General features: G+C 42.6%; 1 protein-coding gene across 20 annotated transcripts in view; it reads left to right on the plus strand.

The window, feature by feature from the left end:
- The window catches only part of DMD (dystrophin), a 2,162,139-nt gene that overhangs the window by 2,057,987 nt on the left and 90,643 nt on the right, over window positions 1-13,509 (plus strand). For all 20 annotated transcript variants that reach the window (XM_077887780.1, XM_077887782.1, XM_077887777.1 and 17 more), the window contains 2 exons: window positions 10,014-10,215; window positions 12,499-12,584. In XM_077887780.1, coding sequence (XP_077743906.1) covers window positions 10,014-10,215; window positions 12,499-12,584 — 288 coding nt within the window. The remainder of the gene's footprint in view (window positions 1-10,013; window positions 10,216-12,498; window positions 12,585-13,509) is intronic.

The following is a 13,509-nucleotide window of genomic DNA, read 5'->3' on the forward strand; positions in this document are numbered from 1 at the left end:
GTTGTAGGGTGAGGTTCAGAGAGGCTGTGCTGGAAGACATGGTGCCTAAGCTCTGTGATTCCAGAAGGGTTAGTAGACCTCAGTCTAGGAAGAGTGTTCTAGTCAGAAGGAGTAGTGTGTGCTGATGCATTCAGGAACTGAAAATGCCTGAGCATGGCTGAAGCAGAGTCGTGAGAAAGGGCCACAGGAAACATTTGGCTGGAGAGAGAAGTGGGAGACGGATTGTAAAAAGGCTTTTAAAATTTACGTCAAGAATTTAGCAGTCAGTGGGGAGCCACGCAAGGGGATGATGCAGTGGGATTTTCCTTTAGAAAGGTCATCATGGGGATGCCTGGGAGACTTAGTTGGTTAAGTGTCCAACTCTTGGTTTTGGCTCAGGTTATGATCTCAGGGTTGTGAGATCAAGCCCCACATCAGGCTCCATGCTCAGCACGGAATCTGCTTGAGATTCTCTCTCTCCTCTGCCACTGTTCCACTCATATTTGCTTGCTCGCTCTCTCTCTCAAGTAAAATTTTTAAAAAAATAAAAGGTCATTGTGGCCGTGGAATTAAGTATGGATTGGGGGCGGGAGGGCTGAGCAGTTTTGGTACTCTAAACCTGCGACACTGTGGCCCAAATGGGCACCGGAGGAATAGAGAGAAGTGGAGACAACCAAGACACACGTAGAGGTGACATCTACAGGCCTCAGTGATGGACTTGACTGGGTGGGTGAGGGGGACTCAAGGAAAGTATGAGGTGCTTGCTTGGATGAGTGGCAGACTTGCTTGGGGGAGGTGGCTATAACACTTCCAGGCTCAGAAGAAGTAGACAAATGATATTTAGAGCTCATCAGCATGTAGAGGCTCAGGGAGAGCGTGCAGAGGAACAAAATAGTATTTAGGCTAGAGGACGAACAATGATGTACAGAAGGAATTGCGAAGGAGTGACCAGAGGGGGAGAAGGAAGATACTGGGAACCAGAGTGCCACGTACTGCATGGGAGGAAGGCGGCCGGCCTCGGGGGGGGGGGGGGGGGGGGGGGGGGGGGGCATGTGTTGCTGAGAGGTCAGCATGGAGGTGGTGCAGGTGCCCATCCGATTTGGCAGTAGGGAGATCCTTGCATGAGCAAAAGTAAATTGAGGCTTCCATTTCCTTATAGCTTGTAGTCTGAAGCTATCATTTTTCAGCTATATAGCTGCCAAGTTTAAGTGGTTTTTAAAGGGCTCCCCAGGCCTGGGATTTCCTCAGGGACTTGTTAATGTACCGGATCTGGAAAGAGGCCCATTGCGGAGGAACCGAGTCAGAGGGCTGGACAGAGAAGGCCGCCTGCTGCTTTTTCTTCTCTTGGCCCTGCCCCATCCCAGAGAGAATGCTTTCTAACTGATAAAGGGATGAATATGAACCTGTTAACCTAAAGCATTATTAGTATATAGTATATTCCTGTGAGATCCTAAAAGTTCAACAGAGATAATCAGCTGTTTCAGGTTATACTTTGAAAAAGCCCAGAAAGAGACAAGATGGAAAACCTTATAGGGACTTTCCTTTTCTATAATGTTGCTTTGAACCTTAGATTTAGGCATTATCCACTTCTCGTAAAAAATAATTAGATTCACAAATGTGTCTCATTCTGTCATTTCAGTTTACATGAAAATTTCCAGTAAATATTGAGGAAATGGGGGAATTTGTAATTATAAAAAAGTTTGGGCCCTTTGAGGTTATAACCGTACAGTAGAGTTAAGCTCTGAGGGTAGGATGTGGAATTTCCACTTTTAAACAGATTTGAAATTCTCAGCATTTGCTTTGTGAACATGACTTTTCTCCTATTTGAAAAAGATTTAGGTACAGCCAAGTTAGGGCGTATTTCTCTAAATTATGTACTGGATTCTCAAGAAAGGAGAGTTCCATGTGTAGTATGACTACACAATGAAGAGTTCGCCAGTCCTTTTGTTATTGAAAACATGTGTGGTCACATTACTTAACTAACTGTTCGGTAGATGATTTAAGAATTTCCTCTTAATTTGATGTTTGCTTAGGTTTATCTTCCGGCCTTTCTGTCATTTCTGTGCCTGCAGAGCCATGATAAAGAGCTATTGTCTGTGGTACAGGCAAATAAAACTTGTCCTGGCTAGCTCTTCCAACCGAAGGTCGCTTCTACCAACTTTTGCTTTAATGAAAATTAACGATGTTATCTCAATGATTTCCTGATGCCAGTGAAGAGTTTGAATTACTGGTGTTTTAGAAAATATGCAGTGCTACTGCCATTAAGCACTTGGTCTTCTTTTTACACTTCACTATCAAAGCTTCAATATTGCAGAAACCCAAATAACACAATTTTATCCACTATAGAGAATTTGCTATTTAAGTTATGAGCTTTGCCACTGGCCTATAATGTCCCCAGTTTGTAATCGGTTTAATGTTGCATGACTCCATACTGCCTTTCAACGCACTGTGAATGAAAATTAAACTCATCAGAAAAGCAGAGACAAAGAGAAAATCTTGCTAAGAGGGATTTGTAAGCTGGTTCATATGGCTGATACCACACTCTTGAAAGTTAGGAAGAAGATCATCTAAGCTTTTTCTTTGTCAATCTCTAGTTCTCTTGACATCCTCTAGGTGTGTGGCTTCTACAATTAAAAATATAGCCGACTTCCAAGAGTAGAAAGAAAAATGCATTTCACAAAGCATGTGTATTTAGCTTATTAGCATGTGGTGGGTTGGAGATAGGCCACACCGTAGGGCTAAATGCACTGCAGTTGATAAACATGGCAAATATACTTCAACGAGAAATAGAGAACAATTTGCCTCTGTGCAGCAACTGAATCACCTAGCAAAGGGATTTTGTATGGCCTAAAGTTGTCTGAATCAAGTCACAGCTGCTGGACTCAGCCTCGTCACGATAAAGCAGGAGGAAAGACTTCCTCCCTTCTTGGTGAAACCACCTCATCTTTTAAGAGGGCACTGAAGGTGGCATTCGATGGGGTTCAGCTACTAATAAAGGCTCACAGGATCCATGGCAGCATAGTGGACACACCTTCTGTCCTGGTGCAGGGAAAGGTGCCAGGGAGGTGGCAGCTTGAAAGCCAGGATGTGCATCCACAGCCACAGGCTACATCACGGCAAGGCAGCCCAAGAGGCCAGGTCATGATCATGGCTGCCCCCCCCCCAAAGAAAATCTGCTTTTCTCATATACCACACATTCTTTTTCACATAGGTGAGAAGCCATGTCTTTGTTATCTCAGGATGTGAGACATTCTTGAGGGTCAGAGCCAAGCTTATCATCTCAGCCTTCACAGATGGCAGTGCCCCAAGAGAGGGCTCCTAGAATAGAACCTCTCTTGCTCCAGGAACAGTAACAGTGCCGGAATCCTATTTAAGATATGTCCAGTACCCATGAGGTGTGCTCTAAGGAAAGAATGGTTGGCCCTGAGTGGTGGCGTCGAAGCTCATAAGAAGCACCTTATAGCTTCCATTTCCAGTTACTGTTCTAGGGGGCTGGCCATCCTTCACCTTCCTTCTGGTGTTGGGTGTCCTCCAAGTGCTCTCTCTTTCTTTGCACTAGGAAGTCTTTCTCATCCCAAATATATCTTTTCCCATCCAGAGCCAATTCTATCTGGCTGGCTGGGTATTCCTTGCCCAGCTCCTCACTCTGCTTTTGATCTCTTTTATTTCACCCAGTCCCATGTTCTTTGGTCCACCAGAAACATTGTGGCCTTTGTGTAGTAACATCTGTATTATAGGGAGGAAATAAATGTGAGATGCAAAACTGTCAAGTCACCCAGGCTAGCATCATCTGAATTCTAGTCACTCCTAAAGAGTTGTTGGTGTGCACATGCACCGACATTTCTAGAATTGTCTGCATCAGATTTGTGGCTTTTCAATCACAGGGATGTGGGCCCACCAGTCCAGGCTCAAATTCCTCAGTGATCAGTGTTCCAATTGTCCCTCCACCCATTTGTTGCTTTCCTCACATACTATCAGGTCAAATAGCTATTTTTTTAATATGTAAAATTGTGACACATGAGATATATAGCATATAGACCTTCTACCATATACCCAATGCCATTCTTAAAGCTTCAGCAGCACAATGGCTATACAGTGTTCTTTCAGATTATTATAAATCAGTATTCTCCAGATTCGACTGGGTAAATATTCCCATAAGAGGCTTTTCAGCACGGGTCCTTAATAACAGATGGGTCCTGCGAAACAAGGATCAAAGGACTACTTTTAGCTACTTTACAAGTGCTCTGCAGACTCATGGTCACAATCAGAACTCACTTATCTTCATCCAGTGTGTTCTATAGATTTGCCCTCTTCACTTCTTGACTCTTTAAAGAGACAGTTGACTCATAGCTAAAGGAGCATATTTTAAGCCTCTTTCTGGGCACCAACATTATGTTAGATTTTCCTGTTTTTAACACCCACGGCACGGCTTTGTTCCCTTCAGCAACAATCTGACCTTTCTTCCTCATCATTAATTTTAGTCCAAACCTTCCACCCACACACTAAGTATGTCTCTTGGGTTCAGCAACTGGGCTAGTGCATATTTAGCTGGTGGCAAGATGAGGCGTGGCAGGGCTTCCCCTTCAATTTCTTCCCAATGGTAACAGGTCAGATTGGGTTAGTACAAAAAAATGGGGTTATCCTGTTTCTAGGCAACAAAACACTTGTGACAGCCAGCCCCAACTCAATGAGGGGTGGGGAAGGAGTAATCCATTCCATCAATCCCTGTGGAATTCTTAACACTCGACATTCCCACTAATAGCCCCAATATCCTGTTTCAGAATATTACCAGCCTTTGAAATTCTTAATTGTAGCCCCAGTCCAGGGACTGCTAGGTATGGCATCGAAAAAGAAAATGTGGTGAAGTAGGGAACACCTGTAAGTTCCCCCACTTGAATTATCTTTTTAATTGTAAATGGTCTCACAGGTGTAGCCCATTTATCAAAGTGAGAGTTGCCCAGGTTCCTTTGGTTAGAACTCCACCTGCAGGCCAGAGAGAGTGAAACTCTCTAAAGGAGCTTCTGAACTCCTCTGAACTTTGCTAATAATGCATCCCAGGAATTGAATTTTTAGCTGACCTGCTATTGGCTTTCAGTTCCCTTTCTGATCCATTCTGTTAGCGTCTCAGGTTCAGATTCTGCCCTTTCTAGATTCCGATGGAAAGTTCTATCATCGATAACCAATGTCAAAGCCTGTGCTACTTGAAATCAAGGGTAGCTTGGAAACCAGCGTCAACGGTTCATTTTCATCCCTTCTAACAGAATCGTCTCTTTTTCTTTTTCAGTAACACTGTAGCCACATGTATAGCTAAGGATAAGTTGGGGGTCTTCTAAACTCTCTCACTCCTGACACTAATTGCACTGGGAGTAGCAGTCAGGGCTCAGTTGCTAAAGAAGACTCATGGAACCCAAATGACAGTGTTTAGACATTTACAGTTCATTATAGGAAAAGGCTACAATATGCCATCAGCATTAAAGGCAGGATCAAAACCACAGGATGCCTCGCAGCATAGGGTCCAGAAAGGCTGGGTGTAGGCCCCAAGTGCCTGTTCTCTGGCAAGGAGGTACCAGGGTGCACTTTCTCTCTTGGATCAAGAACCACCGATGTCAGCACAAACCCCTTTGGAAGCCAGGAAGCACATAGCGGAGGGCATGTTGTTCATGTAGCCAGTCCCATACTCAGCGACCTTCACGGGTCTCCCCCAAACCAGGTAAAAATGGTCAGTGGTGCTTCTACCAATAAACAGTAATGATAAGCTGTAACCCATGGCTACACATCAACCCAGTAAGGCACTTCTTTTCATTGATTTGATCAAGGCTCTGCATTGTGTAGCCATTTTAGCAAACAACATCTATGCCAACTCCAGAGCCTCTGAAATTAACCCTCACAGACAGATAACCACATCAGAGCGCACTGACTTTCTTGCTGGGCAGAGATGTGCTTGGAAAGTGTAAGCTGGCTGGAGGATGACATGATGTCAGCAACAGCCTCCTCTTCCTGAAAGTGCCTGCTGCCCGGGCAAGAGCCAGCAGATGCATAGTGCTTAGGCCCCCAGTACCCACCTCTGTATCTGTCTGCACAAAGTAGGTCACGGGATTGTTTATTTGTTAACACAGAGTCTCTGGGTTGATCCATGGAATGAGCTTGGGGTTATATAGGCACCGTAAGACTTATGCTGACTGACTTTCTGGTGCTTCTCTTTTGTCCCACTATTCTTACTGGAATAGTAAGTAGGAATATGTGAGATGGTTTTCTTTTTCTGTAAAGTCTACAAGGACACCTTATGCAACCTCAGTTTCTGCTCTTCGGTATGGACCTCCACGTGTCCTGCTAGAATTCTCACAGCAGTGCTCCTTCTCTCTGGTCTCTGCTTTCTCTACTGCAGAACCATTCTAAACATGCTTTCCAGGAGCCTTCGGAGCCCAAGAGTCAGTAAAAGACAAAAAAAAAAATTGGGCTTCAGCTCCTCACTTGTGACCTATGTAGAAGAGTAGAGGTAGCGTTTGAATCTAGAATGTTGAAAGGGTGATTAGTCACAACCAGAGCCTCATAAGCCGTGAATGTGCTTAGTCTCCCCTGCCTTCATTTTCTGCTTTTCCTGCGCAGCAGAGAGGCTCCTGGAGAGGGAGTCCTTTTGTCCTGTCCCCACCCTCAACCCTCAACCCCACAGCCCTTACGCAGAGGGACGCCACCAAGTGGTCCCTATTCTTTGATGAGGTCAAAACCTATAGTATCCTCTACTGTACAAACAATTTTGGAAAGATAGGTGTATTAGAATATTTTTGGGGTTTTGTATGGCTTTAAAATATATTCCCTAGTAAGAAGATACATATATTCACATCCACCCCCCCCATGGAAATTCCTAGTTTGAGATAAAAAAAAAAAAAAAACAGTTTCACGCAATTGTGTGTTGGTTGCTTTTTGAGGCTTCTAGAAACAGCTAATCCTTATGTTTAATGTTTCATCAAACAAAAATCTCACTGTATTCCTTAAGATGGCCGTTTTGAACACATAAGTGTCTGTCTGTGTGGCAATTAAATTGTCCCTATCGATTTTCCCACCTCTTTTCAAGTGCGTAGTATGGCTCTGGAGACCTGAATTGAAGTCTTTGAAAAAATTGTTCCATGAGAGGGGAATTCTGTTTGATATGTTTGTTTGGGGAAATGCATTCTCCTGTCCCCTGCGAGGGACCGTTCTCATGGTTAACTGCATCTGGTTCTAGCAGAGCTCCCTCCTTGTGCAGTATTTCTCTCTTAACTATGTCATCCCTGCCCGTTATTCCAGAGCAATCGCCTTGCTCCTCTCTGGAGCTATTTATACTCCATATATTCTATTCTGTGTGTTAGCCATTCACCTGTATAGAGGTAGGAGTGGACTCCGTAAAGAGAAATCCAGGCCATTTTGCTACTGCTTCGTTTGCTTCCAGCACACGAGTAAATGAGACTCTTAGTACAAAACTGAGCCTAAAAATTCTCACTTGTTAGCTCTTGTATCCTTGGATGTAAGGCAAAATATTTATAATGATTGAGGCAGAGTAACAAGAAAATAATAGAAAAACTCCCAACTACCCATAGCTTCCTTCAGTTTACAAAGAATCATGCTGAGAATATTGGTATTTGGAAGAAAGCTGTTCCTCTCTCGTGCTAATGGAAATGATGAGCTGCTTTTCTGAATGTTTTCACTACCTGCACCTGAGCATTGGCCCTGTGAGGCAGCGCAGCAGAAGAGGAGGAGGTGAATGTTGGAGCCCTTGGTGTCCTTCCCTGCAGCTCCTGCTCCCCGGGCCTTCCTGCTCCAGGCCTCCTGCCTGCTTATGTTATTATTATCTTTTAATTCTTCATTCTTTTGCCTACCTGCCTCCCTCTCAAATCAAGTTATGTTCTTTTCTGCCACTTTAAATAAAATCTCGCAGCTTCCATGTAAAGAGGTCATTTCTCTATCTTGAGAGGATTTTAACCCAAAAGGAGTAGGGCCTTTGCTTTGATAGGGTGAGTGCTAGTCCAGGGCATTTAGGGAAACTGCACGGAAGCCACAGAGCTTTATTACTGCCTGGGATGAAAGACAAAAACCCCTCCTGCTTCCACCACCAGGTCTCCTCCTGGCTTCCAGAGAAACTTCAAAGGTGACTGTTTTTCTTTTTTAAAAGAGAAAAACGTGCACGACATAGGTATGAACCTACAGAGGTATTAACCACTGTTTTTCCCTTCACATTTAATTAGAACTGACTACAGATAACTAGTAAACTACATTGAAGCTTTAAATTTGCATCTGTTTGCATTGGGCACTCGGTTTAGGAACTGGAATGGCCCAGGTTTATCTGCGGTTACATCAGAATTGTCCTGCCTCCTCCCGCTAGATGCAGGAGAGATTTACTTAATTACCATTGATTCTTTGTCTCAAAGGACGGAGAATTCAGAGCAGAGCTTAAGTGTATAAGGTGTTAGAAAAGCACTGTTGTTGCATTTCCAATTTGGCTAATAAATTGGCCTTAGAGAAGAGCATCTTCCCCTGACATTTGGGAGTAAAGCTTTCGAGTTGCTGCTGTTGGACAACATTGAGGTTTTGCTTTTGCTAAATTTTTTGTCTTGCAGCATATGAGCAAATAACACTTCAGGGCGGGGGAATCCGCTGTCCCCCTCACCCCGCCAATCTTAGAAAATTCTTAGAGGACTTGAAAAGTGTGTTGTAAAATACAGTTTGAAGGTAAAGAAATAAATGAGCCTCAGGTCTAACAACTGAGTAGATTATGCAGTTAACTTCAGTTTCTCTTCTTTTTTACGATTTTATTTATTTTTTCATGAGAGAGAGAGGGGGGCAGAGAGAGGCAGAGACACAGGCAGAGGGAGAAGCAGGCTCCAGGCAGGGAGCCTGACATGGGACTCGATCCCGGGACTCCAGGATTGTGCCCTGGGCAAAGGCAGGCGCCAAACCGCTGAGCGACCCAGGGATCCCCCTAGTTTCTCTTCTGAAAATTTTAATCAAGTTGATGATTTTTTTCACCTAATATTAAAGTAGCAGAGAGATTGTGAGGTGACTGGTATTTCAAGGTGAAAAACACTTGATTACAAATGCATAGCTGGAAAGAGAGTTTACACAAGCCTAACCATACAGATTAAGCCAACTGACCTTCTCTGATACTAATCCGAAAAACTCTTTCAAAATTTCTAGTAAAACGGAGTTTTTCTTACTCAGAATGTGAAAATGACTCTTTTCCCTTAGAACATTCTAGATTCCCTTAACTCTCAAATATCCCTGTACTTCAGGAATGGAAGCTTTCCCTGCCCACATTCTTCACCCAGTGCCAGCAGGATTTCACAGTAACCTCAGATCCTCAATACTCCAGACCTCAAACTTAGAGCTGGAGGGTGAAGACAAACCACTGTAAAGGAGGGTAGGATTTAGCTCTATAGTCTTCTGCTCTACCAGCTGAGCTATCTAAGGGCATATGGATAAAGAAGATGTGGTGTATACACACACACACATACATATACATATATAATGGAACAGTACGTAGACATCAGAAAGAATGAATACCTACCATTTGCAACGATGTGGATGGAACTACGGGGTATTATGCTAAGTGACATAAGTCAGAGAAAGACAAATACTCATATGTGGAATTTAAGAAACAAAATAGATGTACATCGGGGAAGGGAAGGAAAAATAAAATAAGATGAAAGCAGAGAAGGAGGCAAACCATGAGAGACTCTTAACTATAGGGAACAAACTGAGGGTTGTTGGAGGGGAGGTGTGTGGGGGCATGGGGTAACTGGGTGATGGGCATTAAGGAGGGCACTGGGTGTTATGTGCAACAGATAAATCACTAAATTCTACCCCTGAAACCAGTAATACCCTACATGTAAACTGAATTGAATTTAAATTAAAAAAAAATTTTTTAAAGAGGGTAAGTTTTGGGTTTGGTGTTCACTAAAGAGTACGAGACAACCTGACCAGGATTTTCAAAAGAAAGGGAAAAAGGATGAAAAAAGGATTTTCCCCCTGGAATCACCTGTGACTTTATGTGGCTTTTGCAGTGGATCTCTTGAGCCTATCGGCTGCATGCGATGCCTTGGACCAGCACAACCTCAAGCAAAATGACCAGCCCATGGATATCCTGCAGGTCATTAACTGTCTGACCACTATTTATGATCGCCTAGAGCAAGAGCACAACAATCTGGTCAACGTCCCTCTCTGCGTGGATATGTGTCTCAATTGGCTGCTGAATGTTTATGACACGTACGTATGGCAAGCTCTTTATGGACTCGGCCACAGGACACTTAGTTAACAGAATGGTGCCGGTGTAATTAGCATCACAGCAGGAGCCCCAGTCTAGAAATATCATCCTCAGAATGAAAGGTTCATGAAGCCCTGTAACCTAATACTGGCCCTGTGATAAATCATTCTTGCGTTCACTGAAGCTGAAAAATATTTGGATGATCTAGGAGGTGAGAGCTAGAATGTAGATGGCTCTCTGAAAACAAACAAAACCCTGAGAGACTCATTTTTCATACTCATTTTTCAAATAGTAGAATGAGTCAGTGTGTAGCCTTTTCTTGCTTGTGTAATTTGAATTCCTCCATCCACTTCGGGGGTGGCTCCCACGCACTGGCAGAAATGGATGTGCTCTTGGAGATGCTGGCACACCTGTCACCAGATCTGAGTAGTATGCCCTGATCCTCAGGAGCTCTTTGCAGAAGATCGTGAATTAATAAGCCAAACAAAATGAGAACAAGACCTTAATGGGACAAACTTGGCTTCTCACACTGAGGAAGTTTTCTAACGTTTCCCAGTTTCTGGTTAGCACCTCCCTTGTTCACTCTCCTGGAGAGCACTTTGTTTATTTCTTTTGAGTTGCACAGAGGAGGTATCCCCAGTTCTTGTTTTTGTCTTGAGCTATACGTGAAGACAACTGAGGAAGGTTAGCAGACAGAATTGGTTTTAATTTTGACTGAATTCTTCTTAGACCTCAAAATGATTACATGCCTCATTTCACATGCCAACAAGAACATATCCCCCTTTGGAAATCTGGGAAGGTCTTCTGAAAGGAGTTGCATTTCAACTATTTTGCCTTTTGCCTTTGTCGTAGATTCTTGCCACCTCCGTCATTAAGATGTATACTTTTTTCTTGGTTATTCTGATAAGGTAGTGCCTTTTGAAATCCAAGACTACCTGGCTATTTAATTCGATAATTATTTACCAAGCCCTTGAGCATAATGGATTTTTATTACACTTGGCTTTTGCCCTGATAAGGGTTTGTACTCAGGTGTTCCTTCACATGTGTTTTGGCACTGTGCTCTTTGCAGATGACGTATGAATGGATTCTGAGTGTATAGAACTTCCCTTCTACCTGCCTCACCATTATTTGGGGACAATTTTAACTCCTTGAAGACCTGAGCTATCTTAGGAAGTTTATTTGTTAAACTTGGATTTGCCTTTTTTAAAGAGCAAAGAATCTTCCAACGATCATAATTTTTGTTAATGCACTAGGACTCTCTTTATAAATTGTACCAGTTAAAAGTTGAGCATTTTGTTCACCCAAGATAACTGCAGTTAGGGCCTGTCCTTTGCAGTTTTGAAGTGCTAGATGGGAGAATTATTCTATGATCTATCTCTCTCTCTCTCTCTCTCTTTTTAAGCACCATGCAAGGTTCACTTTTCTTTCTGCAAACAAAGTAAAACCTGCAAATTATTGAAAATTATTTTCTACAAAACAGAACATTTTTCATTCTCGTGTTTCATTTCTTCCCATGGATAAAATGAACCGTTTATAAGTTTGTCATGTGGAATACTGTATTTCAGCTTTATATGAAAAGGAAACTGTAAACATACTTAAAACATTAATATAGCAATAGGTTGTTTTTAAATTTCTCTCCAAGATCACATATTTGAATGTTCTTTCATAGAGGATATCACATTTTTCTTACGGAGACAAATGTCCGTATTTTCTCTTATGTGTCATGTGGCCTGAAGTGAGTGATTTTCTTCTCAACCCAGGCATTCTGATGAAAACCTAAGAGTGTGAAAGAGGGCAGAGCAGGTCACTTGCTGGGTTTTTCGGTGGGGGGAGGGGCTTCAGTAAGCACAGTAGGCAATTTGTTTAGTAACCAAAGTAACTTGGAGGCACAGTAGTAATCCTTCCATTTACCAACTTAAACCCGGGTGGCTCTCCATTGAACAGAAGGATATTTTTTATTCGTTTTATGTAGAGCTGCCATTACAACTCAGGTAAGGACTTTTAAGAATCAAAAACTTGGTAAAGTTTCCTTAGTCAAAGTGGTCACATTTCCATTGCATTCCAGGCCATCAGCCAAATTGATAAGGTAGATAAAGAAGATAGTACCTAATGAGCAGACAAGTTCTTAACAGATCTTTATACGACCAATAAAGGGCTTGTTTCATGAGACAGTGGTCAGTAGAGTTCCTGTATCCCAGGGTTTGTTTATTTGTTTGTTTCTTAAGAAGTGTTTACAATCTAGTAAAATGTTGGTAATTGTTTTCTGGTTTGATTATTCATAATAGGGGACGAACGGGGAGGATCCGGGTCCTGTCTTTTAAAACTGGCATCATTTCTCTGTGTAAAGCCCATTTGGAAGACAAGTACAGATGTAAGTCACGTGTATTAACTCTGTATTCTTTTAGTAATGTTGGTTAATTACCCCTGTTGTAGATGAGGAGTGACTAGTGTTGTTACTTGATGGCAGGTTCCTCTTGTAAGATGGAGAACTGCTTTTAGAGTGCCCTAAAACTTGGTTTGTACCGTTCCCTGTCAAACATTAAATTGCAGGTATTTAAATAGAGAATGAGGATTAACTTCTCCAGTCCAAGTATTATTTTACATTACATTGACTGTGTCTGAATAAAACACATGTTCCGAGAGGATAAAGTCTGATTTCCTAACCCCTTTGTGTAAGTCAGAAAAATAAATGTGAAGGTTTAATCCGTGCACTTGCTTAGTCTTTGGATTCTTATTTAAAGAGTACTATCTGGCATTCGTGTTCAAGAAACATTGTTTATTTTCTAATCATCTTACTGCGAGTTGTACAGACATATCCAGTTCTGTGACGTGACTCACATTTTATTACTTGAGAGACAGATAGCTTGCCATTTCTTACAGGGTAAATATCACCTTATAGAATTTCCTTTTGGGTTAGCTCTTGGGTTCTTCAGCTTAAAATGTGTGAATCCAAATGAAAAGCAAATGCTACAGGAGAAATGGTTGCAATGACGAAGCACACATTCGTTGCTATCGTGAGGGACTGTCCGTGTTTCTCCACTTTAGTTGCCCGGAAGAAGTCTTTATGGCAGGAATATTAAGCAAACCTCGCCTATCATGTCATTTCTCTTTTTCCCGAAGGCCTAGCCACGCAGGGATGAGCTGTGCTGAGCTTAAGGAAGGGCAGGAGATAAAAGAGATTGAATTTCTCCAAAGCCACTCTGTGTCCTACTGCTCATTGCCCCCCAGGAGTAAGCCACAAAATACACAGGCCCTTTTAGCTCTCACTTTTATGTCGTTTCCACTTGAGCTTTTTT

The sequence above is a fragment of the Canis aureus genome, chromosome X (genome assembly GCF_053574225.1).
Source record: "Canis aureus isolate CA01 chromosome X, VMU_Caureus_v.1.0, whole genome shotgun sequence".
Lineage (NCBI taxonomy): Eukaryota > Metazoa > Chordata > Mammalia > Carnivora > Canidae > Canis > Canis aureus.